The 28,000-nt window shown below is 62.9% G+C and overlaps 2 protein-coding genes across 4 annotated transcripts in view; both read right to left on the reverse strand.

Annotated features, from left to right (window-relative positions):
* The window catches only part of PWP2 (PWP2 small subunit processome component), a 613,222-nt gene that overhangs the window by 413,081 nt on the left and 172,141 nt on the right, over positions 1-28,000 (reverse strand). The window lies entirely within an intron of this gene.
* Positions 6-28,000, reverse strand: PFKL (phosphofructokinase, liver type). Of its 3 annotated transcripts, none has more exons than XM_032276561.1 (22): positions 27,867-27,951; positions 21,623-21,696; positions 17,216-17,293; positions 15,724-15,913; positions 14,907-15,072; positions 14,361-14,405; positions 14,023-14,131; positions 11,791-11,886; positions 11,604-11,696; positions 8,707-8,832; positions 7,982-8,046; positions 7,166-7,229; positions 5,404-5,550; positions 5,071-5,141; positions 4,228-4,315; positions 3,440-3,592; positions 2,715-2,879; positions 2,475-2,536; positions 2,120-2,231; positions 1,320-1,419; positions 1,118-1,223; positions 6-650 (listed from the first exon to the last, which is right to left on the reverse strand). In XM_032276561.1, exons 1-22 carry the CDS (start codon positions 27,949-27,951, stop codon positions 503-505), a joined length of 2,343 nt encoding a protein of 780 aa, XP_032132452.1. In that variant the 3' UTR covers positions 6-502. The 3 variants fall into 3 exon arrangements, with proteins under 3 accessions (XP_032132452.1, XP_032132453.1, XP_032132454.1); XM_032276562.1 differs by lacking the exon at positions 27,867-27,951 and adding an exon at positions 23,191-23,215 and having other exon boundaries at positions 503-650; XM_032276563.1 differs by lacking the exon at positions 21,623-21,696 and having other exon boundaries at positions 503-650; positions 27,867-28,000.

The following is a 28,000-nucleotide window of genomic DNA, read 5'->3' on the forward strand; positions in this document are numbered from 1 at the left end:
TGCTCTCCAGAGACCGATGCACCCCACCATCAGGGAGATTTTATTTCTAGAAAAGGTGACAGGTGCTGCACATGGGCAGGCACAGGTCACAATGAGGCAGGGCTGGGGCCTCCCCATCTCAACCCAACCCATGGGCGTCGGCTGGCCCATGTGAGTGAGCCCAGCGTAGGGAGAGGCTGAGGGCCCATGGGGCGCCAAAGCCAGGGCAGCAGCCTCCAAACACCAACAGCCCCACGTCCCGGCGCAGGAAGGTGGATGTCCCAGGGCACTCTGTCATCCTGCTGGAGGGCCTGGCAGGCTGGTCTCAAGGCACCAGCCCCGGGGGCCTGGTGGGTGGCCAGGGATAGAGGCGTGGCTGGGCTGAGCAGGGCCACAGCCCCCACCTGCCTGCAGGCTCCAGACACAATAGCCCAGGCCCCAGCTGGCATGCAGTCCTGCGCTACAGCTAGCATCACTGGGGCCAGCTGGCATGGTCGGCGCCAGGAGGGGCATGGGCGTGGCCTCAGAAGCCCTTTTCCATGCTCAGAGTGCGGCGGGTCACGTGCTCCAGCTCCCCCGACACATAGGCAGCCATGCTGATGCGGTAGTGCGCCAGCATCTTCAGCATGAGCCGCAGGCTCAGCCACCACTGCTCCCGCGGCATGCGGTGCCTGTGCAGGAGGCGGGTGATGGGGAGTCAGGGGTCAGGGCAGCTCTTCGGGCCACGCCCCTGCCACACCACGCCCATGCCACGCCACGCCTCCTTCCTGTGCATGCCCCCTCCCCCCCCCCGGCAGCATCTCCACATCCACGGAGCCCTGCAGTGTCTGGGTCAGGTCTAGGGTCTCCATCCCTCAGAGCCACAGCACAGAGTCGGCCGCAGCCGCCTTCAGGCATGCCCAGTCCTGACTGCCCAGGCTGTGCCCCATGCCCACCCGAGGGTCTCGCTCAGGGTCACGCTCAGAAGACGTGGGCATGGTCCCTGCTCTCCGAGGCCTGGCGGGGACCAGGCGTGGGGGACAAGGAAGCCTTGCGGGATCGGGGTGAGAGCGGGGCTGGGCCTGGCACACCTGCCCTGGGGAAGGTCTGGGCCACCCCTCAGCCCCACCCTCCTCCATGAGGCTTCCATGGAACTCACTCGAAATCAGTGTCTTTCTTGAGCTCAGTGACGGGGCTGAAGGCCACCGCCTTCTTCTTCAGGCCGATCACACAGGCAGAGTCTGGGGCATTGGCGAACACCCGTCCTGTAAACACAGGCACGTGGTGGCCCCCGAGGCTGGCACCACCCCAGGGACCCAGGGGAGGGCAAGGTGAGGCCTCAGGTCGCCCCCACCACCTACCCTTGCGGTAAACCTCACGCAGCTTCTCCGACACCCAGAGCATGGCCTTCACCCCCAGCTTGGTGCCATAGTTCCGGTCAAAGGGGGTCGGAGCACCACCCTGGAAACAGGTAAAGCCCAGCTCCTGGTGCTGCCGGGGCTGCCTGGGCCGAGGAGAGAGGCCCAGCCCTGGTGCAGACAGGGTCCCCACAGGAAGCCTCCCACGCAGCTTCTGAACACCCATCCCTTCAACCCTGAACAGTTCCCATCTGTTCCTGAATGGAGGCCCCCGCCCGTTCTCTGCAGCTCCAGGCCAGGCTAGAAGCCACCTCCTGAGGCTGACAGTCGGCTGCCTCCTGGCCAGGTACACTGACCCCTGGGCCCCTGCCTTGGGCCCCAGGCCCAGCGACCCTGACTCCCCCTCCCTGGCTCAGAAAACCCAGGACGAGGGCTTCCCATAGGGCCACAAGGCAGGTAGCACACTGGGATCTAGGTGAGGGGCTCAGCAGAGTGGCCGCAGGAGGCCTGGTCGCAGGGGTGCGGAGCTCAGCTCAGCATCTGAGCGCACTGGCTTGTGCCCCAGCCCCACCCCTTCTTGGAGCGAGACCTCACCCAGATATGGGCCTCTGACCCCTCACCACTGAAGGGCACACGTGCCGGCCAGGGCGTAAGAACAGAATAGCCAGCCAAGGAGGGCCTGCCAGGAGTGCCATTGGGTACCCGTGAGGCTGGGACTCCTGGGCCTGGGGACAGATGGTGGCAGGGATGAGGGGTGGGCCTCCCGACTGGCACCAGGGCCCCTCCACGGCCCCACCCCCCACCTGCTGCAGGTGGCCCAGCACATTGGTCCTGCAGTCGAAGACGCCCTTGCCCTCTGACGAGTAGAGGTTGTACAGGAACTCCGTGGTGTAATGGTCGTGGCACTTCTCATTCCTGAAGGGGACAGCAGGGCCCGAGTCAGGGGAGAGAGTTCAGGTTTCCCCCTCATCTCAGTCCCCGCTGGGCCAGGCCTCCAGGCCAGGTTGGGAGAGGTCGTGGCAGCTCCGAGGAAACCCACCCTCACCCACCCTCTCCAAGGCCTCCTCCTGCCGGCCGCCCCTCAGCAGCCCCAAGGGTCGGAAGCCCCGCTGTGGCCCGGGACCCCTCCTCCCACAGGCTGGGCCACAGCAGCCTCACCGCAGCACCAGGCCCCTCTGAATGTCCGTCTTCATCTTCTCCGTCATGTGCTCCACGTTGGCCTGCAGAAGGGGCAGACGTGGATGAGCCGGAGACTTCGGGGAGGGAATTCCAGGCCGGCCAGCGACCCGGGCCAGCAGGAGCACTGGACTGTGAGTCCCGCCTGCCTGGGCCCTGCCCTGTGCTGGCCCAGCCTGGCACACCGGTGAGTCCGCTGCAGCAGAGACCAGCTGGGCTCACCTTTAAGTCATGGATGTTAAAGGGGTCCTCGAAGACGTAGGCGGCATCAGCCCCCACGGCGATGCCGGTCACCGTAGCCAAGTAGCCACAGTAACCCCCCATGGTCTCCACAATGAACACGCGGCGCTTGGTCCCCGAGGCGGACTGCTTGATGCGGTCACAGCTCTGCAGGTAAAGGGGGGTCGGGGTCCTCCACACAGCCGTGGAGGCTACCGTGGGCATGGCTACCCTGCAAGGAGCCGTGTCTCCAAAACCAGGCCGGGCACATGCACCCAGGAAGCCGGCAGCACCAGGCTTGGGCCCACCTCCCGCCTGGGCCCGGCCAGACCAGTGGTTCTCAACAGGCCGACCCGGCCCACACAGGGCACAGTGGACAGTGGCCTGCACACACACTGACTGCTGGCAAGCAGGGGTGTCCCTGCACCCACAGGCAGAGGCCAGGCGCTGCTCTCAGGCTACCCAGCGCTGCAGCCAGGAGGGACACTTGCACCTCGACCTCCCCATCTGAGCTCATCGCAGCAGTGAGGAGCGACGCAGGGCCCCCTGGCCCCGGAAGTGGCTACGGCAGGGAGCTGAGCCCTTCACCCGGGCCCGGGCCCCACACACCCCCACCCTGGCAGCCCTCCCGGGCGCTCACCATGCACTGTCCCCCCCAGCAGCCTCCTCGGGCTCAGCCCCACTCCACAAGGGCTCGGGCCTGGCAGGCAGAGGTCTGGAGCCTGTACCTCCATGGCAGCGTTGACAGCGGTATCGGAGCCCAGACTGAAGTCGGTGCCAGGGACGTTGTTGCTGATGGTGGCCGGGATGACACACATGACAATGCAGAGCTCCTCGTAGTGCCCGCGCGCCTCCACCAGCTGCAGCACCCCCTCGTAGGCCTGCAGCCGTGGGGCAGGGGCAGGTCAAGGGCAGCACCGAGGCCAGGGTGGGACAGCAGCAGGCTATGCCAGCGTGCCAGTGGCCACCCAGCCCTCCCCGCTAACCTGCCACACACCCCGTGCTGGGTGCCGGGACCCACCTGCTCAATCCCCTGGGGCTGGGCCAGGCAGTCAGCCTGTCATCTCAGGATGCCCACCAGGGAAACTGGTCTCTAATGGGGGTCAGGAGGCCCATCCAACCCACTCTGGCCTCAGATCCACTCCATGAAGCATGAAGTGGGGTCGGCTTTGGAGGACAAGGGGGAAGGCCTGTCATGTATTTATTATTTGGTGACAGCTTGCCCAGTGCCGGGACACCACATCCAACACCTACGCCCTGCCGCCTCTGCCTCCCTCATCCTCCCGCTGCTGAGTCCCCTTCCTCCCGTGCCCGTCCCCAGTACTGGGGTTAATTCGAACCTTGTGGAGCTTTCTGGAGGAAATCAAGAACCCTCTCGAGCCCACCACCACACTGAAACCCCAATCCTTGTGGCCCCTGCATCAGCCCGGCCGGCACCCGGGTTTTCAGGACGGGCGCTCGGCAGGAGGAGACACCTGGGTCGCCCAGGGTTCTGTTCAGTGCGGGCAGCTCTCACCTCAAACCCGCCGACGGCCAGCAGGGCGTGGATGCCGTAGGTGCGGATGTTCTCCACAATGGACTCCAGGTGGCCCTTGGGCAGGGTCCTGCAGTCACAGACTCATCAGCATGAACACGGCGTCCGAGGACGCGCGTTCACATCGCATCTGATCACGAAAACGCATGCCTTGGCTGTTCCCAAGCCAGGCTGCAGTCCCCACGGTGCCCTGGAGGTGGCACTGTGGCTGCACACCGAGGGACAGGCAGGCCCGGCACGAGCTGCCTGGGCACCACTCAGCGTCACCAGCCACCAGCCGGGCAACCCGACCGAACCCCCAGCCCTCCTCAGGCTCCCCACGGGCACTCCTTCCTGCCTAAGACTTTCTCTCCCAACACTCAACGGCAGGAGGGGATGCTCCCTCTGGCCCTTGCAGCCACTCAGGCTTGGAATAGGATGGCTTCCCCTGCAGTCACACAGGGTGACTATGCCCTCCTCATGCCCATTCCACAGAAGGGTCTTGGACCCTGGGACAAGGGCCATCAGACAGGCTCACAGCCACAGCCAGAGCGGTGACAGTGCAGGCTGCCTGGCCCAGCCGGGCAGGGACAGACGCTGGCCAGCTTCTCTGGCACTGAGAGCCCGCTGTGGGCATGGGGCCGCCACAGCAGCCTGCCCTGCACAGCTGAGCTCGGGCCAAGACGTCCCAGGCAGGAGGGCGTGAAGCCTGCTCTGGGCAGGCCACTAGCCATAAGAGGGGCCGACCCCAGGGACCCGGGCTGGGTTCCCTTGCTGCTCCACTGCAGGGCCCAGAGACCACACCTTGGCCCTCCTGCTCCCAGGCACCCACAGCAGGCAGCTTACCTCTTGGTCCCCAGCATGGAGCCACCACGCCCCAACCACCCAGCCACGTCGTGCCAGCCCACTTCTTGCACCTGTCAGGAGGAGATGCAGCTTCAGGGGCCAGTCCATGCCTCTCGCCGATTCCCCCCAGGGGTGGGCCTGTGCCCGGGGGCAGGGGCCAGCCAGTGTTGCGCGTCACGCCACAGGGAGAGCTGTGTATCCAGGCTTGGGTGGGCACCGACACACAGACCCAGGCCTCAGCCTCCTCCTCCTCCATGCAGCCGTCCTCCACCGGAGACGCCCCTAGTCTGCATGCAGGAGGCCCAAGCCCTCGTCTGCCCCGGCCAGACCCACCTGACCCTTGGCCAGGCCTTCAAAGCCGTCGTGCACAACGTAGACCGTGTGGCCCTGGGAGATGCCGGTCCGCACCGCCGAGCGCACGGCCGCGTTCATGCCAGCCGCTGGGGCCCCCACGTTCAGGATGGCCAGGGAGAAGTTGGACTTCAGAGAGAAGGGGAGATGAGCGTGAGGCACGGCCGGGGAGGGGAACCAAGACCTGCACAGGAGGCCAGCAGGTTCTAGAAAAAGGGGCCGGGCCCTGCCACCAGCCTGGACACCGCCCAGCACATGGGAATAGAGCATCTGTCCTCACTCTAGAATCTGGTGAAGACAGAAAGAGACAGTGCAATCCCAGCAGGCTGGTGGCACAGGAGGCGGAGGGGGCGGAGGGGTGGAGGGGCCAAGGGGGCCGGGGAGCGTGGGGGGCAGCGGGGGCTGGGGGGCAGGCACCGTAGTGAAGCCAGGCTTGGGGCAGGAGCACAGGTCTGAGCCAGGGTCTGTGCTCATGCAATGGGCCGGCGGCACAGGGGGGCACAGCCACAAGGAAGGAAGGGGGCCCTGACTATCCTGTTTTCTAGCAGCCACGTTAAGGGACAGGAAGGCACAAAGACACGAAGACAGTCCCATTAGGTCTACAGTTAATTTAACCCAATAGACCCCGAACCCACTGTGTCCATGTGAATCCAGTGACGGCTGCCACCTCCTCTCTGCCACCCTCTGTGCCGAGGCTCTGAACCTGGCGTGCACCCGTCACGTGCAGCACAGCCTACTTGGCAGCAGCCACACCCAAGGGCTCCACAGCCACCACCAGCCCTGCTGTCCCCAGAGCCGGTCACGCCCCAGCCAGGTTCTGGGTGCTTCATGGATCGCGCTGCCCCACCACGGAGGGTGCAGCACACTGACCAGCTCTGGGATCAGCAGGAGGCTGGAGCAGCAGGGACACCCACAGATGGCCACAGATGGAAGGACAGTCCCAGGCTGGGCCACGCTGCCTGCCCCAGCCTGCTGCTCTGGCCGTGGCTCAAGACCTCACTGGCCCTGACTCTCTACAGGACCTGGTGGACCCCAGGACTTTAGAAACAAGCCACTTCATCCTTGTGATGGAGAGATCCCATTTCCTGAGGTTTTCAGCTGTTCAGGGACATTTTATTTTCAGACGGAGTTTCACTCTTGTCACCCAGGCTGGAGTGCAATGGCAGGACCTCAGCTCACTGCACCCTCTGCCTCCTGGGTTCAAGTGATTCTCCTGCCTCAGCCTCCTGAGTAGCTGGGACTACAGGCACCCGCCACCACGCCCAGCTAATTTTTTATTTTTAGTAGAGACAGGGTTTCACCATGTTGTACAGGATGGTCTCGAAAACTCCTAACCTCAGGTGATCCAACCGCCTCGGCCTCCCAAAGTGCTGGGATTACAGGCGTGAGCCACCACGCGGGCCATTGCAGACATTTTCTCACAATGGTTCCCTCCTCTGCCGAGCTAATCCTATGGGCCTGACTTTATCTCCATCAACCATTGAGAAGCAACCGCCAGCCCTGTAGCCAGGGTCCCAGTGCCTGGGACCTGCCAGCCACAGTGGTGCCTGAGCCCAGACAGAGGCTGAGCCCACCCTCCCAGCTCACAGCTCAGACCCCAGCAGAAGGGAAGGCAGTGGAGGCAGGCCCAGCTACAGGGGCCGGCGAGAAGAGGCTGCAGAGTAACAGAGCCCGTTCCTCCCTCTCCAGCCCCGTCCCTGCTCCAGCCACACCAGTGTCCCCATCAGGCCGCTCCCTGCCTCACCTTCTCCTTGGAGAGCTTCTGGTGGGCGAGGAGCTTGTAAATGTTCCAGTTGTTCTCGAAGCTCCTGGAAAGGATTCAGGTCATGCCCTGCACAGCCCTGCATCCCTGCAGCCCCACAGCACAGGTGCAGCCACAGCCACAGCCACAGCCACAGCGCAGCCGCAGCCACAGCCACAGCGCAGCCACAGCCACAGCCACAGCACAGGCGCAGCCACAGCCACAGCGCGGCCACAGCCACAGCGCAGCCGTGACAGAGCCCAGGAGGCTGGTCACAGGTACACAGCCCCAGAAGAGGCCGCGGCAAGCGCACATGCCCAGCAGGGCTCCTTCCACAGAAGGTGAAGACCCCCACACAACACGAGGCCGCGTCAGCCGTGCACCAAAGCACAGGGCCGCCATCCAGCTCCAGAAGGGCAGGCCATCTTGGTAGCAGGCGGAGGCACGGATGGGAAACCAGATGTCAAATCCAGACTGCCCCAGGTGCCAGCAGACCTGCAGGAGGGCAGCACCCACACCCACCACCTGCCAGCCTTCCAAGCCCCACGCGTCCTGGGCTTGTGTCCACAGCTTCTCAGCCCCTTGCCACGCCCAATCTTTGGCCACTGGGCCCTGCCCAAGCTGCCACCCAGGGTCTCCTGCAGCACCACGCCTCCCTGCCCACCTCCTGTACCACATGAAGGCTCGTTCCTCCCTCCATCTTCAGACGTTGTGCCCGGAAGGACAACCCAGGCCAATCATGCACAGTGCCACCATGGCACATGACAGCTGGCACCAGGGCCCAGCGTGGAGGATGCAGGGTCTGCTGAGGGTGCTCACCTGCCGCGGAGCTGGATGGCCTCGTCAAACCTCTTGTCGTCCATGGCTTTCTGCACTTCCTTGGTCTTAAGAGAAACAGAAGACGGTGTGGGGGGTGCTGCCCGCACAGCCATGGCCGCTGCCGGCATCTCTTGCCCTGGGGCTGGCCCTGGCCTAGCAGCCTCTCCCTGGGAGCAGTGGTCACCACCAAGGTCAGGTCTTGGGGGGCTAGCCAGGGCCAAGAGGCCCACCCTGCCCAGCTGCCCTTCCCTCCTTCCAGCGGCCCCAGCTGCCCCAGTTGCAGGCCTCCGAACCCACTGAGCCAGAGCTGGGCCCGCCCCCACACCTGGCCTCCTGGCCTCTGCCCTCCCCGCACCTCCCCTCCCAGGGTCCCTGCTCCAGCCACACCAGTGTCCCCACCACCTGCCCGAGCTCCTTCCAGAACTCAGCTCTGACCACCGGCCCCTCCTCCTCCATCCCATCCTAACCCTACTCCCAGCACTGCCCACAGAAGCTCAGTGACCATGGCCCCTGTGCCTTCTCCCGAGTGCCAGCCTCCCTGCAGCTCTGACACATCTCGTGGGGACCATCCCAGGGACATGTGCTCACGCCCCTCCCCTCCTGGAGGCCTGGGATCCCCTGGGCCAGCCATGAGGCCCTGCCCTCTGGTGCTCCCTGTGCTGGGGCCCAGGAGTGGGGACTGGGAGCGGGGCCAGGTGGTCGTGAGGGGACGGCCCAGGGCTTACCATCTGCACGCACTCCATGAGGGGCAGCCGCACTGACTGGTTCCCCGAGAGGCTGACCACGCAGGCTGGCGTGTCGGGCGTGGCCTCCAGCAGCGCCATCACTGCCTCCATGCCCATCTTGCTGCTCTGTGGGGAGAGTTCGAGCTAGCACACCCACGTGGTTCCTCTACCCCAAGCCACATGCCCGCCCTCTGCAGACGCGCAAACCCAGCTTCCAAAGCCCCCACGATGACGGAAGCTTCCAGAACAGGTGGCACCAGCGATGGAAACGTGTCTGACCTGCATTCACAGCAGCATGCAGGCCACTGTTTGTCAAAGGGTCCCCACAGCCCTGCTGGGAGGCCTGGGCTGCACCTCGGGCTGCAGGGTGCCATGCAATGCGACCACCCACCAGCACTCAGTGCCATCGCTGGGCACACAGGGCGAGGGTGGGGCCGGATCCCCAGGGCCCTTCTGCTGCGATGGTTCCTTGCATGGAGACTCACATGTCCTCATGTCGGGACTTTCCTGGTGTGTGTCAGCGCCAGCCAAGGGGCTGGGCAGTGGACACATCCAGGAGCTGCCCCTGGGAACACACGGCAAAGGCAGTCCCCGCCCCACCCAGGGAACAGCCCACAGTGGGCAAGACAGCAAGGCCTGCAGTCTCCGTGGCTGTCCCATGACCGCCAATGCGTCCCTGTAGCAGCCCAGCCGCTGGACCCACGGGGCCCCAGGCAGCTCTCCGTGGTCCAGACGGGTTTCTTCATCTTGCAAGTGACGCACAGGCAGCTCCTTGTTCCAGGCACTCTCTCCGGGAGATGCAGTCTCAGAGACACCCTTCAGACAGGCTGAGGCTCCTTGGAAAAGTCCCAGTTACCACTGTGTGTGCTAGGTCACCAGCCCCCTTGGTGGCACCCAGTGGGAATACAGGCTCAGGGAGCACAAAAACGCTGGTGCTCTGGGTGACAGCCAAGGCTGAGGGCAATCAACTGTCCTTTGTTTCAGACCCAGCATTAAGCATCCAAGACTCTGGCCAGAAAACCCAGCAGTCTGCAGGCAGGGAGCACACGGCCCGCCCGGTCACGGCAGCGGCATTTCCACCACCCAGGCGACGCAGCAGTGGCTGGCCTGCCCTGATGTCCCAGGCCCCTTGAGAGGCTCTTCTGAGTGAGCCTGAGGCCTCACAAAGCGGCAGCAGCTGCCTGGCCAGGTCGGCGGGGCCTCTAACTGAAGAGGCGTCCCCTCTGTAGAGTGGGCCCCATCCAGCACTGTGGGCTCCTTGGGAAGGCTCGGCACAGGAATCACAGGGCCAGGCACAGTTACCAGGTCTGCCTCAGCACAAGTCCCACCTGCCTGGCAGTCTCTAGCCCCACCCGAGAGGGTGACCACCCTCACACGCTGGCATTTTGCCTTCCATCGGGCCTTCCTGGCCCCAGACCCGTTCCATTTGGCTCCAACTTGATTCCCATTTTCCAGAGGACAAAGTGAGACCCAGCGGTGATCATGGCTGAGGGCGGCGAGGTCAGGCCAGACCCGGCACGCTCCCTCCCAGTGCCGGCCTCCTAGACCACCACACTGCGGGCACGACGGGCACCGCCCTCTGACCACCCAGCCCCCTCTCCCAGGGCCTGCCCCCAGCTGCCAGGAGGGTCTGCGGCCCTGCCTCCTGCCATGTGGGACTGGCAGGGGGTAGGGAGGAGAACCGCCAGGAGGCACAGGCTGGTGGGGGTGGTCCCCAGGTCTGAGTTCCCTACACCTGCAGGGAATGGAAAAGCAGGCCTCGCTCTCCCCCAGGAGGAGAAACAGCTTGAGGAAACATGCCCCACACACCGACACACTGAGACACACACGCACACAGACGCACACCCACAATGACACACAAAGACACGTCCACACAGACACACACACTAATGCACATACCCACAGACACACACCGACACACATATACACTGACACACCAACACAGACACAGTGACACACAGACACACACCCACTGACACAATACACACACTGACACACAGACACATACACACTGACACACATCCACACTGACAAACACCCACACTGACACACAACCACACTGACACACTCACTAGCACATAATATACCCGTGCAGACCACATATCCCCCATGCATACCCACACATACAGACAAGGACACTCACACACCCACGTTGACACACACATATATCCATGAGGACCGGACAGACCCGCAAGGACCAAACACCCCCACACATACCCACACACACAGACACGGACAGTCACACACCCACGAGGACCACACACCCTCCATGCATAACTGCACACATACAGATTTGGACACTTGCACCCACAAATGACACACACCCACGAGGACCACACAACCCCCACACATACCTGCACACAGACACGAACACACACAGCCACACTGACACCCACGAGGACCAGATACACCCTCGAGGATCACACACCCCACACACATGCCCACACACAGACATGGACACTCACCTACACTCACATACCCATGAGGACCACAGACCCCCACTGACACACACCCACAGTGACACGCACCCACACTGATGGACACCCACAAGGACCACATACCCATACATACACAGATGTGGATACTCACACACCCACACAGACACACCCACACTGACACCCACCCACAACACACACAGACACAGACACACCCACAAGAACCACACACCCCACACACATACCCCCACACACAGACATGGACAATCACCCACACTGACACACATACCTACAAGAATCACACAAGCCCCCACGCACACCCACACGCACACAGACGTGGGCACACACCCACAGCCACATGGACACACAGTGCACATGCCACACTCACAGGCACGCTGCCCACACTCACACACACACCCTGCTCACGCACGCGTCCAGCAGGGCGGGGTGATGGCCACTTACCAGGACTCGGTCGAAGGCGGAGGGTGTCCCTCCCCGCTGCACGTGGCCCAGGACGGTCACTCGGGTGTCAAAGCCCAGCCTCTGAACCACCAGCTGCAGGAGAGGGGAAGGACCAGCCTGAGCCCAGCCCATCCGGCCTCGACGTGCAGGGGGTCTGCCCCATGGCCGCCCCCAGGCCCACACGCACGTCCTTCACATAGCTGGATGAGATGGGCTTCCCGTGGCGGTCGACGGCACCCTCAGCGATGATGATGATGTTCAGTCGGGACCCTCGGCTCCGAGTCTGGGTCAAAGGCAGGACAAGGCTCAGCCGCCAGGTGGGGACACCTGACCCGGACACAACCCCCAGGCCTGAGAGCCCCCCTGGGGCCACCATCCCCAACCCACGTGGGCCGGGGCACAACCCCCACCCAGCAGGAGGAAAGCACGACTGGAGAGCCGGGACAGAGATGAGGCTGTGGTCCACCAGTCTGGACCCCTGCCTTCCTGCAGGTGGTGACCAGAAAGCTCTGCCCGAAACCCTGGGAAGGGCAGCAGGGAGGAAGGGGCCTCGGGGCTGGGCCCAGCACACACACAGCTGGGGTGGGGCCCGTGTCTGGCGAAGGCTTCCAGGCAGGAAGATACTCAGGACTGCAGCTCCGTGGGGTGCAAGGCAGAGGGCCTGCCCAGGCTAGCCTGCGCTACTCGGAGCTCCGTGAACCTCCATCTGCTCATCCTTACAACCGGGGGCCTCACATCGCTGCTTCCAGCCAGGGCTCCCTGGACACCCTGTCCTGAAGCCACCGTGGGTCCATGCTGGTACATGTGGCAGGCCCCTGCCTCAGCACCTCACACCCCAGCCATGGCCCAGCTCTCTGGGAACTAAAGGGCTTTCCAGCCGTCCACTTCTTCAATGACCCAACAAACGTTTGTGGGACTCACTGTGAGCCACAAGCCCCATGTTTGCCCCACCACGGGCCACAGAGCCTCCTACAGTGAAAGGGTTGGAGCAGCTCAGGCACAGCCTGGGTGTGGTGGGAGTGGAGGGCTGCCTGGAGGAGGCGGCACCAGTGCAGGTGAGGTCAGACACCCAGAAGCTGGGCTGCAGGTGCAGCAGGGGAGCTGTACCACCCTCCCTGCCCCAGTACACCCTGGGCAGTGGGCAAGGCGGGAACCCACATGTTATGGGGGAGGCTCTCGGCCAGGGCCTGAGCCGCTCACAGAGCGGGAAGGATCGAGGCAGGCCGACCTCTCATCCAGGCCACTTCCAGAAGGGCCCGACCTGAGTCACAGACATAAGCCAAGGCCAAGGTCCCACTGCAGCCGGTGGGGCAGGGGGGCACCCCAAGAGGAAGGTCCCACCCTAGGAGACGAGGCCCCTCACAGGATCTGCCCTCAGGTAGCCTCCCCTGCAGGGCTCCAACTCCACCCAGCCTCTCAGCTCCACTGAGGAAGCTTCCAGAAGCCAGGTCATGACCCCTGGCCTCACACACTGCCCTCCGCCAGGCAGAGGTAGAACTAGAATCCATACAGATGGGAGTGATGCTGCCACCTTCACATGGGGACGGGCACACCCTGTCAGCCCAGACCTACCCTCTGCCCCAGGACTGGTGCCGGTGGTCCTGCCTCAGCCTCACAGCACAGAGGACAGAGCCATGGGGCCCCTGGGCTTGCCCTTCGTGGCGGGGCGTGGGCCAGGACAGCCTGCACGGACCACGCCTCTGCTCCACCATTGACCCCAGTCCACAGAGGGGCCAGCCTGCCTAGTTGAGGGGCCCCTATTTGAGGGTCTCAGGGTCCACAGGGCAGAGTGTCAACCCTGCCCCAAGGGAACCAGAGGGCAGCACTCCAGCAACCCACTCCAGGCACACCCCTCCCCGCCAAGCATCCCCCACCTTTCCCAGGGTAGGTCTTGGCCTCCCAGCAGCCTCTCCACCCTCTCCTGCCTCCAGGACCTCCTGTCCATTCAGGGGCTACAGGCACTTTCAGGCACATATCCCCAGTTTAGAACCCACCCCCAGGCACTGACCACCCTCAGGGGAAGTCCCTGCTCCCCACCTGCCCAGCTCCTGACCCCACCACCCCAGGGCCCCGCCATCTGAACCTCACTGGGGCCACTCATCCTCACAATCAGCCACCTCCCACCGGCCCAGGCCCAGCAGTCCCCCCAACAGTAAGCAGCCTCACCACGCTCCCCACACTGAGCCTGGGACGGCGGCCTGAGTGACCCTCTCCACCTCCTGCCCACTGGGGGCAGGACCACAAGTGCCTCGAGGAGGTCAAGCCTGTAGCCCCGGGCTATACATCCCACTCTAAGGGGCACCTGCAGCTGCTGTTGAACCAAGGAGTGATGGATCAGTTGGCCAAAGCTGGTCCCCAAACCCCAGGGCACCACCCAGTACCCCAGGACACCTGCGCCCCTGTGGATGACGGCACCCACCTCACCCAGCCTCTCGCACATGAAGTTCTCCCAGCCATCCTCAGGCGGGGACTCAGGGATGAACAGCCAGTCGGCTCCCGAGGCCAGCGCAGACACCAGCGCCAGGTACCTGGAGGGGTGGGCACCTGCCGGCTCAGGACCCTGCGGGGAGTCGCTGGGGGGGAGCATCCCCGCCCCCCGCAGGCCCAACTCTGGGCCACAGCTTCTTGATCTCTCTCAGCACCCCCCAGCTCTCTCACATCCGTGGTGTTAACTGAACCCTAGAATATGCCACACCCATCACTGCAGTCCCCAGCAGCACCCAGCCCACCCCAGCGGGCCAGGAAGCCCCTCCTCACCCACAGTGCCGGCCCATCACCTCCAGCACGAAGGTCCTCTGGTGGCTGCAGAGACAAACAGGAGTAGGCATCAGTGCCAGCCACGCGGCCCTGCCAGCCCCATACCCTGTGGGGTGCCCAAGGGACTCAGCAGATGGAGAAGCAGGCAGCAGACAGACCCTTCTCACAACAGGGCTGCTCAGGCTCTGAGCTAAGACACCTTGGGCTCCTTCCAGCCGTTGGGCTGGTTTCCACTGATCTGCTCCAAGGCTGAAGGTCATTCGCCAAGCACAGCCCAGGCCAGCCCAGACCAGGACTCCCTCTGGGGCCATCAAACCCCAGGGCAAGCAGCTGCCCCACAGAGGGGGCTTCACAAAGGCCCCTGGCAGCCTGGCAGAGTGGACGTGGACCCCACTGTGCATCCCCCCAGCTGGGGGCTGAGGGCGGATGGCCTGGATGCTGGGGCCACCAGAGTCCACTGCCCTTCTGATGGCCATCACCCCGAGGCCACCTCACCAAGCAGGGAGGACGGGACTGAGTTGGCCGGCTGGCGCCAGCCTCGCTCACCTCTGGGCAGTGGTGGTGATGGCATCAATGACCTCCATGATGCGGTGCAGGGCCGAGTCCGTGCCGATGGTCATGTCGGTGCCGCAGAAGTCGTTGTCGATGGAGCCCACCAGGCCGGCGATGTTCAGGTGTGAGTAGGTCTGGGCCGTGGACTCGGAGATCTTACCTGGGCCAGGAGCAGTGGGAGGGTCTGGCTGAGGCTCCAGGGGCCCCACCGCAGGGCCAGAGACCCCTCTCCTGCCGCCCTTCCCCATCCCAGGCATGCAGCCTTCTCCTGCCCGAACCCTGCAGCAGCACGGCTGGACCTGCTGGGGCCGAGGGCAGGCGGGGACCTGTGGGGTGCCCTGCAGAGTGGCTGCGGCCTCACCTCAGGGTCCCCCACACCAGGGACATGGAACAGACAAGGTTCCAAGAGGCCACTTTCCAAGCAGTGGCCTCAGGACTCCGTGTTCCCTGTTACCAGAACTTTTAACTCTGTTCTGCGAACTCTGACCATGCCTGTCCAGAATCTCTCTGGGATCAATCACAGAGACTTGTCTGCGCCACACAGGGTGAGCCACATGGGTGACCCACGCCGGCCTCCACCAGGCCAGGCACTGCCCGGGTTCCTCCCTGAGGCTTACGTACTGACCTCCTCTCTGGGAGACGTCCGAGCTCGGGCTGGCATGCACCACACCTCCCCGGCCAGCAGCCACACAGCCCCTCATCTGCCTCAGGGCACCCAGGGCTCCCTCCTCCCTCTGTCCTGCCCATTCCCATGCCTGCAAGCAGTGGCAAAACAACCCGGGGCCTTCAGCGGGCCCGGGCACAGACCCACCTTCAGCCACCAGCTCCTCCAGCAGGCTGCCCCACTCGCTGCGGAAGATGTTGGCGCCCGTGAGGCTGCCGTCCCCGCCAATGACGCACAGGTTGGTGATGCCACGCTGGACCAGGTTGTAGGCCGCTGCCCGGCGGCCCTCCCGGGTGGTAAAGGCCTTGCATCGGGCGCTGCCAATGACAGTGCCGCCCTGCACGGAAGAGGCCGGAAACCTCAGGAGGGACGGCCGGCAGCAGGCAGGTCCTGTGGGTCAGCAGAGTGACCCCAGGACTGGGCAACAAAAGGATGGGCAGGCCTGAGAGGGAGATGGAGAGGCCCAGGGATCTCCAGAAACCTGACGGGGCCCCACCTCCCTGTGCCCCACTCCTTGGATAGCAAGAGGAGGACGACATCTGGTCCTGGGCTCTGGAAGCCCACGGTAATGGAGTGGAAGGCGCTGAGATGGAGAGCGCAGTACACATTTGCGTGCATACTGCATGAGCAGGCCCCCACACACGTGCACGCACACTGCACACACAGGCCCTGCACCAACTCCAGGAACTGGCTGGGGCCCCCAGGGCAGGAGCCTTAGCAGCTCCAGGTGCGCTCACACGGCCCTCACCGCCAGCCTCTGCTGGGGTGTCCCCAGAACCCAGCACAGGCACATCTCCAGGCTCTCCTGGCCCCTGGCAACCCCATGACCCTATGACCCAACCACTCCATGGCAGCGGATGACATGGCTGGCCTGAACCTCAGCCCCTGTGGGATGGGGTATGTGTGCGTGTGACTCCAAGTACATGTGTCTGTAATGTGTCTGTATGTGTACCTGTGTGTGCATCTCTGTATGTCTATGTGTGTATCTCTATATTTATCTGCATGTGTCTATCCCTGGGTGTATGTCTCTCTTTGTATATGTGTGTGTGCATGGCACTGTGTGACTCTGTGTCTATACATGTCTGTATGCATATCTGTATGTGCGTGTCTGTGTCTGGGGGTGTGTATGTATGTGTGTCTGTGTGTATGCATGAGTCTGTCTCTGTGTCTGTGTGTGTGCGTCTGTCTCCGGGTTTGTGTGTCTGTGTGTGTGTGTGCATGTCTATGGGTGTGTGTTCGTGTCTGTGTCTGTGTGTATGTGCCTCTGTCTCTGGGTTTGTGTGTCCGTGTATGTGCGCATGTCTATGTGTGGGTATGTGTCTGTGTGTGTCTGTGTTCACATGTCTGTCTCTGTGTGTGTGTGTGCATGTGTCTGTCTCTGTGTTTGTGTGTCTGTGTGTGTGCATGTCTGTGTGTGTGTGCAGGTTTCTGTGTCTGTGTGCGCACATGTGGTCTGTGTGCGTCTCTGTGTGCACATCTTTGTGTGCCTGTCTGTGTATCTGTGTGCACGTCTGTGTGTATGTGCATTCTATCTGCGTGCACACGTCTGTGTGTGTGTCTTTATGTGCACATCTGTCTCTGTGTGTCTGTCCATGTGCGAGTCCGTGTGCACGCACGCATCCGAGCTCCCCGGCCTCACCAGCTGGATGATGTTGGAGACGCTCAGCCAGTTGGCCTGCTTGATGTTCTCACCTCCCTCCACGAGGCCCTCGTAGCCCTGAAATCAGAGCGGGGCAGGCATGAGACAGGCAGCCCTGTGGCAGCCGGCAGCAGGTAGTCCAGCAGCAGGACTGTCACCCCACCAGCAAAAAGCAGGTCGGGGGTGGGGGTGCTGACTGAGGCCCCACCGCTCCCAGGGCCTGGGGTAAAGGGGACCGGGTACCCCACATGGGGCCCCAGACACCCTCTGCACGGCCGGCAAGTCTGTGTGTCCGGGGTATGGCTCCTGAGCGCTCTGGTGCAGGAGCCTGGTTGAGCTCCCTCAACCCCCAGATCCACACAGGCAAGACCAGCACCCCAAAGCCCCCAGCGGAACGTGCCCTCCGGCTCCTGGGAGTGCAGCCTAGGTCTGCCTGCTCTGAGGGTCGCAGAAATGGCACCTCAGAGACCTCTGTGTCTGGCTCCTTCTGTGCCCCTGGAGTCCTCCTGCACGTGCGACCGGCAAGGTGCATGGTGCGGGCTCCTGCTGTGTGGCGACCACATGAACAGCACAGGCTCCCATGTGCGCACCAGAGCGGGCGGCTGAGAACACACACCTCCCTGCAGGGGTGCGCCCATTTTCAGCCACGGCCCCGCCTGAGGGGTGTCGTGGGTCCAGTAGACCAAGTGGCCACCGTCCATAGGGCCGGCCACACCCCAGGCAGGGCTCCAGGCTCTGCGTCCCACCACACTGGCCACACAGGGCCACCCACCCCATGGCTGTGGACCCACCTCTCATGCGGCTCTGCCCGGGATTTCCCAGATGGCGCCTGCACAGCCTCCATGCCACATGCCCATTTCCTGCCGCAGGGCTGGCTGTCTCTCATTGCTTAAGGAGAGAGGCTCTCATGGCTGTTGCACTAAGGGTGCGGAGAGGAGAAGGGCGGCCTCCTCCGTGCAGCCCCCAGCCCCTCATGAGAGCAGCAGCTTCTTGGCCGAGAGATGCAGCACTGGAGGCACCACTCTGAGCCCGGGGCGATGCCAGCTCCACTCTGTGCCTCTGCTCCTCCCTCCGCCTCCTCCCCAACCAGGTGTCAGGGCTCTGGGGGCCAGGAGGGAAGTGCCTCAACCAGGCAGCAGGTCAAGGGATAGTGCAAGCCGAGGGGCGCGAGAGTGGCTCCACTCTGGCCGTGGCGGGCTCGCAGCCTGACAGCCTCCCTTCCTCACCAGCTGGGTTGGGGGGACAGGTGCCCCCGCCGCATCTCAGGGGTTATCTGAGGGACCACAGATCTACTTCCTCTGGCTCAGGCCAGGCCAGCCTGGCCCCCTCTGGTCGTACCAGCCCCCAGCCAGGCACAAAGAAAACCGGAAAATAATTCCAAACCCACAGCCCCATCTGAGCAGGAGGCACCACACACAGCTGCCTGCAAAACTCAGGACCCAACACGCAGCCCAGGCGCCAACCAGGCTCCTGCCCCACTGGGTGGAGAAGAGGGCAGGCATGGCCAGCCCAGCAGTCCCCACAGACCCCACAAGGCCAGGGGCCCGGTCTGCTGGAATCAGTCTCAGACACAACCTCCTCCTCCTCTTGGAACCTTCTGGAAGCTCTAGGTTTGTCCCCGCTGCACTCACTTTGCCTCTGTATCTGTCCTCCCAGGCCCAGCTCACCTTCCTCCTCTGGGCTCCACCTGGGACGATAAGAGCAGCCCCAGCCCGAGCCCTCCTTTGTGTCAGAATTGACAAGGGTTTTCACCTGCAAGGCCACCCTCTTTCTGCCCCGACAGCCCCAAGAGGAAGGGATCGATCTCCCTGTTGAAGGAAACCAGTGCTGGGTCTCAAATGAGACCCAGAATGCAGAGTCTGATGTGAACTGACGCAGCACAGGTGTCCCCAACCTCCCCCTCCTGCCTATCCACTCGACCCTCCGCCTCCTCCAAGCTGGGGATACAGCTGCTCCCTGAAGCCCCCACATCTGCCTCAAGCCCACAGCTGCTGGGCAAAGCATGATGGCAGTCAGTTCCTTCCCTGCATTTCCATGCGCTGAGGTCATCACAGGAAGAAAGACTCGTGTGTGCCAGCACACCTGGGCAGGTGTCACCAGGGCCAACAGATGCTGGCCAAGTCCACTGAATCCCCGAAAAATCCTTGATGACCAGGTGCAGTGGCTCACGCCTCTAATCTCAGCACTTTGGGAAGCAGAGGTAGGTCAGTAAGCAGAGGCCAGGAGTTCAAGGCCAGCCTGGCCAACATGGTGAAACCCCATCTCTACTAAAAATACAAAAATTAGCCGGGCATGGTGGTGGGTGCCTGTAATCCCAGCTACTCAGGAGGCTGAGGCAGGCGAATTGCTTAAACCCAGGAGGCGGAGGTTGTAATGACCTGAGATCTTGCCACTACACTCTCCAGCCTGGGCAACAGAGTGAGACTCTGTCTCAAAAAAAAAAGAAAAAAAGAGGAAGAAAAACACTTACTAACCCCCTAGAATCATCCAGGCTACCCATGCCCCTTTCCCCTGGGAGGAGGGCAGGTCAGCATCTTCGCCCCACCTCCCCACGCTTGTTCACAGCGAGTGCCAGCACCTTCTCCCTAGTAATCCGACTTTCGCAAGTGGGTTTTTCCAAGAACCTCCACAGGACGGAGGGGAAGTCTTCCCGTGGCTCCTACAGCGAATATCTCACCTCCAAAGATGCCTCTTGGATGTGGATGTTTCAGAGCTAAGCCCACCAGGCAGCAGGTGCAGAGAGGCGCTCAGCCTTGCTTCCCTTCAGTAGAAAAGCAGGACAGAGCATGCCCAGACTAAGGCTCCTCCTGCTCCTGGGCAGGACGTAAATGCCCTCACAACTCTTCCCACCCAGAGACAGCCCTGAGGACCTGAGCCCACCCTGTTTCATTCCTTCCTCCCTAAACTCACCCTCCTGTATCTCCCCACCTCCCAGAGCCTCACACTGTGCCCCTGTGCCCCACGGCTTCTCCAGCGCACTGGTCTCTGCTGGGGCTCTGCAGAAGCCAGGACTCCAGGCACGGCTCAGCGCTTCTTCCTCGATTTTCCAGGACACACCCTGCACTGTGAACCTGTTTTCTATCTTTGCTGCAGGAGTCTGTCCCAACCACGAATGTATGGGGGTTCAGGAAAACCCTAATTTCTCTCCCTCGCCACTTAGAAGAAGAAACTGAAGGTCGAGCAGGTGGTGGGAGGGGCTTGTAGGGACACAGCCCATCCTGCCTGGAGGCCTTGGCCCCCAAACCCAGCTCCCCCCAAACCCAGCTCCCCCCACACCCAGCTCCCCCCACAACCAGCTCCCCCCAAACCCAGCTCTCCCCACACCCAGCTCCCCCCACATCCAGGTCCCTGGGGCTCTGAGACCTGCTTCCTAATCCCATACTGCCAGGGCCCCAGCAGCACCCCAGCCTGGCCACAGGGAGTGGAGGAGCCCACACAGACCGCTTACTCATTCTTTCCTTCGCCCACTCATTCATTCACATAGCCCTGTAGAGGGAGGGCTGAGTGGCAGCTGCTCCCTGGGGCCAAGGTGAGGGAACTGAGATCCAGGGCGGTCAGCAGTGAGCAGATGGGGTTCAGCACCAGAGGCAGAGCTGAAGTTGCTACATTTTATGTAAACAGCTACATTTTATGTAAAAAGTGACAACAAAATAACAAAAGGCTACCAGAAAACCACAAGGCCAGACCGCACAGGCTGAGAGAACCTGGTGTGGCCCAAGTGTGTGAATGCCCTGTGTGTGCAAGTGTGTGTGTGTGTGTTTGTGTGTGTGTATAAATGCCCAGATGGAGGGCGAGCCTCAAATCTCCCACAGGGAGCTGGGGCTGAGGCAGGGGGGCACTGGCTGCTCCTACGGGAACACCCTAAACGTGGACATCACAGAGCTGCTGCCAGAGGCTGGTGGCGGCTGTTCCCCAGGCTTGGGGGGTGAGGCAGGAGGCTGCGGAAGACGAGGGCAGAGGCAGTAAGGTCTCTGACCCCACTAACAGAGGTCTCAGGACGGGACAAGGGCCCAGGCTGAGGGACACCAGGCAGGGGTGTGGTGGGTGGGGTCTGGCCCCTGGCACAGATCATGTCCGACCAACCCCCAGATGGAGGCCCCTGGTTGAACGCTGACCAGCCATCACTGCAGGCAGAGCCTGGGCTCTGTCTCCACCCGGCTCCTTCCCTGCCCCCAGGCCCAGCCCCTGCAGCCTCTAAGCCTCCAGCCCAGGGGATGAGGTCTTCTCTTCTGCAGATGCCTCTGGCTGGGCCCCACGCTCCCCCTCGCACTCCCCAAGACCATGTACCCATCAGCTCCCCCCAGCCAGGACCACCCAGCCTTCCAGGGGGACCCACAAAGAACACACCTCGGCCCACGCCCCAGGAGGCCCCACTCCCTGCACACACGCAGCCCACCTTGGCCTTACCTCGTAGATGAGGAAGACTTTGGCACCCACATAAATGCCCATTCGCGTCACAGCCCGGACGGCAGCGTTCATGCCTGCAGAGGTCAGGGCAGACCTGTCAGTCCAACCTGAGATGCAAGGCATGGACACCCTCCCCAGCTCAGAGGGCAGGGGGTTGGGGAGGCCTGGACGCCCTCCCCATCTTAGAGGGCAGGGGTTTGGGGAGGCTGGATACCCACCCCATCTCAGACGGCAGGGGGAGGCCTGGACACCCTCCCCATCTCAGAAGGCACCAGGCAGGAAACTTCTTGCAGACAGCCCTGGGCCTCTGGGTGGAGCTTCGGGTGAACCCAGCAGGCTCCAGGCATCGGCTTCGTGGTGCCCAGAGATAAACTGGGAGCATCCCACCTGGGGCGTGCCCACCAGGCATGTGCGCACGTCCCAAACTCCACGCCCAACTGCCCCAACCTCTGCCACGGAGCCCCCACCCTCACAGGCCACAGAGCCAGGCCTTTACCACAGACCAGTAAAAAGTGTCAGGTGGAAAAGAGGGCGGTGCCTCCCACACCAGCCCCTGCCCCAGATGTTCAGGCCACAGCATCAGGGTGGAGGTGCTTAGGAAACACCCCGGGCACTGAGGAAAGTGCCCATTGGACTGGGCACAGGCTCCTACCCCCACAATGAGATGGGAGATTGAGAACAGAGCCCCTCCAGGCCCAGCCACCCAGGAAACAGAACTGCCTTGCCCCAGGGCCTCAGGCACCCTCGCCCCCCAGTCTGGATGGGACAGTGGTGTCACCAGGCTCTGCGGTCACCTCCTCTTTCCTGTCCCCTTGTCCTGGGCACCTGGGACTACAGTGAAAGAATCATTACGTCCCAGCAGGGGGGCCCTGCAAAGCCGACACTGACGGGGAGGTGGCACACAGGAAAGGCTGGTGCTGACGGACCCCACACCTCCTTCCCGAGAGCCCCCATCTCAAAGGACAGCCATGATTTCATACAAAAGGGGCACCCGAGACCACCATCCTCAGAGAGGAAGCAAGAATCCCAGGCCAGCGGCCAGCGTCCCCACGCTGAGCAGGGCCGGGCTGGGTCACAGATGGTGCTCAGCTTGGGCTTGCTTCTGGGACCGGCCCTGCTATTCCTGCCTCCCTCCCAGTACCCGCACCATGATGCCCATCCCAAAGATGCAGGTCAGCTGGCCCAAGCCTTGTGCCCCTCAAAAGCACCTGCCCTCCCACGCCTCTGCACTCACGGAGGGCGAAGGTGCTGACTTGCTGAGGCCTCCTGCACGAGCCTCGGCAGCGCCCTTGAACATGGAGAACCCCCCAGAGGACTCTCGCCCTCCACCCTGGTTACACAAGCCTCCCAGCCACTTTCCAGGTTGGGCAGGGGCTTGGTGGGAGGGGGCAGGTGTGAGGTGAGGCCTCAAGCCTGGAGAAGCCCCAGGGACTGGCGCACTGCGCAGGGTTCCCACGCAGTAGCCTGGGCATCTCCCCCCATCCACACTACAGGGACCCACCGAAGTCTCAGAGGGAGGGTAAGGGACCTTCCAGAGCCCAGCAGGTGACAGCAGAGCCAGGACTCACCCAGACCCATACTCGGGCTCAGCAGGCAGCCCTCCCCCACCCAGGAACCAGGGGATACTGAGCCCCAGCAGGCATCTGGGAGGAAGGGGCAGAGACATCAGGATGGGCAGAGCACAGAACCTGCAGGCAGCTGGAGCTGCCCACACTGGCAGCTTCCCCAATTGAGCAAGCACCCCCATCTCTAAAGGAACAGTGCCTGCCTCACATCCACACAGATGGCAGCAGGGCTGCTGCGGCTGAAACCAGGTGGGAGCCCAGCCAGCATCCCCCACATACCAGAGAGCCGAGCACCCCAGGCACCCGACAACCAGAAACACCCAGAACAGCCAAGTCCTGCTGCCTGAGGCTGAGCGTCCAAGGAGGTGCTTCAGCTGCAGGCTCCCTGATCCCACCCTCGAGAGAGTTGGGGACAGTGAAGATCGGCTCAACCGCAGCCTGCCGAAGCTTCTGTGGCTCCCTCGCCCTCCCTTCGCAGCTGGTCCCAGCACAGGTCCAAGCCCAGCTCTGGCAGGCAGCAGCTCTGGCAGGGCAAGGAGAGAGGGCAGGAGCAGCACGCCCAGGCCGCTATCCAACCACAAGCCTCTCTGTCTCCCCAGCTCTGGGTGGACTCCGGGTGCCGCTGGGCGGGCCAGCCCAGGGTCACAGCCATCTCAGCAGCCGGCCTGGTGGGCTTGTCAGGAGGCCTGGGAACAGCAAAGGGGCCCCAGGGTCAGGGTGACACTGGCACTGTCCCCCTGGCTTCCAAATGTCTTCAGGCACTCTGCAAAATAAAACATGCTTTGACGCTCAGAGACAATGAAGCTGCCAAAACCAGCTTTGTGCTGAGCCCTCAGAAGAACAAAGTGCCCGTTATAGGAAACTGGCCTTAGAACAGGACTGGCTATGGCCTGAAGGAGCGGTTTCTGTCAACCTCATTGGAAGCTGTAATCTTCAACAGGCCTCTTGAATGGCCCTTTAATCGGCTTTCCCTTCTCAAAATAAACCCCAGGCAGCAGTCTCCAGCACCCGCAGTCAGAGGGCAGGAAGGACGGTGATCCTGCTGCTGCCTACCAGCTGGTGATGGACACCCTGCCCAGGAAAAAAGGCTGGAATGAAATCAATGTCTGAGTTTGGGGCGCTGGTTCCCGCGGTGACCTTTCCTCACCATTAGCTCCCGGGCAAGAAAGCAGTGATCATGAAATGGTTCCAGGCTCAAAAGTCACAAAGTTTAATGATCACCTAAGGATGTAAGCATGAGCCTGAAGGCTCCAAAAACGGACGTAAGTCGGGAGGTGTGGCAGGCCAGGGAGCTAAGTCCTCACCTGCAGCGACAGGAAACCAGTGTCCGCACTGGCCAGGGAAAGACGGGGTGCCGTATTTCGCAGGGCCAGGAAGGGGGTGCTTGACAAACGGCCCAGAGAATTAAAAGTGCCCAGGCCAGGGTGAGATGAAGGTGGGCACAGGCAGGCTGGGCTGTTTTATTTTTTATTTTTTTTCTTTTTTTGAGATGGAGTTTCGCTCTTGTTACCCAGGCTGGAGTGCAATGGCACGATCTCGGCTCACCGCAACCTCCGCCTCCTGGGTTCAGGCAATTCTCCTGCCTCAGCCTCCCAAGTAGCTGGGATTACAGGCATGCGCCACCATGCCCAGCTAATTTTTGTATTTTTAGTAGAGACTGGGTTTCACCATGTTGACCAAGGTGGTCTTGATCTCTTGACCTCGCGATCCACCCGCCTCGGCCTCCCAAAGTGCTGGGATTATAGGCATGAGCCACCGAGCCCGGCCTTGGGCTGTCTTTTATTTCAAGCCCCCTCCCCTTTTTTTTTTAAGACAGAATCTTGCTCTGTCACCCAGGCTGGAGTACAGTGGCTCGACCTCAGCTCGCTGCCACCTCCGCCTCCTGGGTTCAAGCGATTCTCCTGTCTCAGCCTCCCCAGTAACTGGGATTACAGGAACATGCCACTACACCTGGCTAATTTTTGTATTTTTAGTAGAGACGGGGTTTCATCATGTTGGCCAGGCTGGTCTCAAACTCCTGACCTCAGGTGATCCACCTGCCTCAGCCTCCCAAAGTGCTGGGATGACAGGCGTGAGCCACCGCACCCGGCCTGTTTCGTCTTCTAGCCACCTTTGCACAGGCTGTTGTGCAACAGACATCCTTGAACAATGCCTCCCACTGCTCGACAGCACGGACCCCTGCCAACAGGAAGGGCATGACCCAGAGCCACACAGGACAGGACTTCTGGGCTGGATGGAAGGAACTCGCGAGGTGGCCTGTCTTGTTCCAACACCCCTTTTCACAGAAGGGGAAACCGAGAAGTCCCAGGACTGGGCAACACCAGCAGAGTGGTGAGGCTGGCTGTTCCCACACATCTAATAAACGCAGGCTTCCCCATCGGGGCAGAAAGCACCTCCCAGTCCCTGCTCTCCTGCTGCCTGGCTGACACAGGGGGCACAGAGAAGGGCACACTAGGCCATGGGTTTCCCTCACCCAGGGTCAGCCTTTCTTGGAAGGCAGTGGAGGCGCGAGAAGGAAAACGGAGCATCCACCACGGGGAGCTGCATTGCAGCAGCAGTGGGGGCCAGGGAGAGCCCCATAGACTGCCTTTCAGAACTCATGAGACAGAAGGGCTCTGGTTCTGCCCAGAATGCCAGCTCCCGCATCCTACTGGCCCCCGATTGTCCTCCTCACATCAGCCCCAGCCCTGAACTAGGGAAGTGTGTGGAGTCCTCCTCCCTCGCAGAAAACCACCTGTTCCCTGTCCACGAGTGGGAGGCCCCACACAGAGACACTGCAGCTGCCTCTGGACTTGGTAAGAGAGGACATTTATAGAGGAAGGAATGGGCCCAGCTGGGATGGCATGACAGGCCAGCAGGTGCACTGTGGACACCCTCCCAGCTGTAGCCAGGAAGCGCTGCCCACCCCACGTCAGGCAATTGGGCCAGGCTAGCCAGTGGGAATCCCCAGCTCAGGCAGAGATGGGAGGCCCACCCAGCCAGCAGGCTGGCTGGCCAGCCGGCCCAGGGGGCCAGGAGGGGCCTCTCATCTCCAGACCCTCCACCACCATCCAGAACCGCCTGTCTGTCACCCTGGGTGCCCCTCCCAACTGGCCCAAGACCCACCTGCCAAGCTGGCCTTTCAGCAACCTCCGGTGGGCCCCCCTTCTGTTTAGCCTGTACACAGGGCAGCGGGGGGGAGGGGTGCAGGCTGGGCTCTGAACCTTCCCAAACCTCTGCTGCTGGCATCCCCCCACTTTGTAGACAAGGAAGCAGGCTGAGGACCCTCTGTGTTTCTGGGATTCACAGGGTGGGCTTTGGGGCTTCACCAGCCTCACCAAGAAAGCACCTCCCTGGTAGGCAGGGGGGTCGGCCCTGCTTCGGTGTCTGGCCTCCTGACCTGGGCCTTTCTCATGGGATGGGGCTTCCTGAGTTCACCCTCCAAGGCCATGGGCCTCCTCTCCCACCTGGGCCCACACCCACCAGGCCACACTCCAGGACACTGCCTGTGGCCAGCAACAAGCAGCAGCTCCTGCTCTTGCCACAGCCCAGAGAAGGGCCGGCAGCTGCCACCACGGGCCCAGCTCAGCCAGGTCTGAAGGAGCCCCTCCGAAGGCTGCAGTTCAAACAGCTGTGGGCCACTCCCTGGCTCCCTGGCTTGGTCCCCATCAAGGCCTGCTTCCTCCTCCCTCTTCCTGGCTTCCAGATAGGGAAAGGAGGGTCAGGTGCCTGAAGCTGAGTGGGGTGTGTCTGCATTTTCTCAACCATTTTCTGGACCCTAAAAGAGACACACCAAGCCACGCTACACAGACTGGGGTTGCTGGCTGGTCCCCTCCCCAGCGCAGGACCTCCCTTCTGGGTTCCTAAGTCCTCTCCCCTCTCCCCCTGAGGGTTAGGGTAGGTGGCGGCCTGAGCCACAGGTGCCACACTGGACATGTCAGGCCAGAGACCCTGGAGGCTGGCAGTAGGCAGGACCAGGCCTCAAGGAGGGAGACTGCCAGAACATGTCATTCCCCAGGCCGGACCCCCACCCAGGCCTGCCAAGTCCCAGTCCCCACCACCTGGGGCCTCCCCCAGGACCCCTAGAAAAAGGAGGACAGCGATGCTGCGCTCAAGGCCCAGGCAGGTCATCTCCCCACCCGCCTTCTTCGCCAGCTAGACTCGCACGGAAGGCGCCGCGAGGGCCAGAGGAGGCGGCGCGGTCCCGGGGTGAGCCCGCCCTGCGCTGCCGGGGGAGGTCCCGGAAGCCCGAAGCCTGGCGCCGGCCCTCGGGAAGCACCGGGTCCCCAGGTCGCTTCAGGACCAGGAAGGGCCGGGTTCTGGGGCGTGGGACGGACGCCCACCGCCCAGCGTGGCCTCTAGGAATCCTCGGGGGTCCTGCCTCGCGGCCCGGAGTCGGACACACCGCCCGGGGCAGGGCGCGGGTGGCGCCAAGACCCAGGCGGAGGTCGGGAACGTGGCCGGCCGCACGTAGGCCTGAGAGCGCGCGAGCCGGAGCCGGGGACTGGACGCGGGGCGGGAGGCCGGAGCGGGAGGGAGGCCGGGGAAAGAGGGAGGCCGGGGAAAGAGGGAGGCCGGGGCGGGAGGGAGGCCGGGGCGGGAGGGAGGCCCGGGTCCCAGGGCTCGGCGGGCGCTCGGGAGGGGCCGGGGCCGGGCGCCCCCCATCCGCTGCACCGCGACGCGCCGGGACCCCCGCCCACCTTGCGCGTCGCCGCCGCTGGTCAGGACGCCGATGGCCTTTCCCGCGCCCGACGCCCGCAGCTTCTCCAGGTCCACCGCGGCCATGGCGGCGGCCGAGACCCGAACTCAGCTCGCGCTCCCGCCGCCGGCGCCG

Source organism: Sapajus apella, unplaced genomic scaffold, assembly GCF_009761245.1.
Source record: "Sapajus apella isolate SASKATOON/1434 unplaced genomic scaffold, GSC_monkey_1.0 scaffold8, whole genome shotgun sequence".
NCBI classification, from domain to species: Eukaryota; Metazoa; Chordata; class Mammalia; order Primates; family Cebidae; genus Sapajus; species Sapajus apella.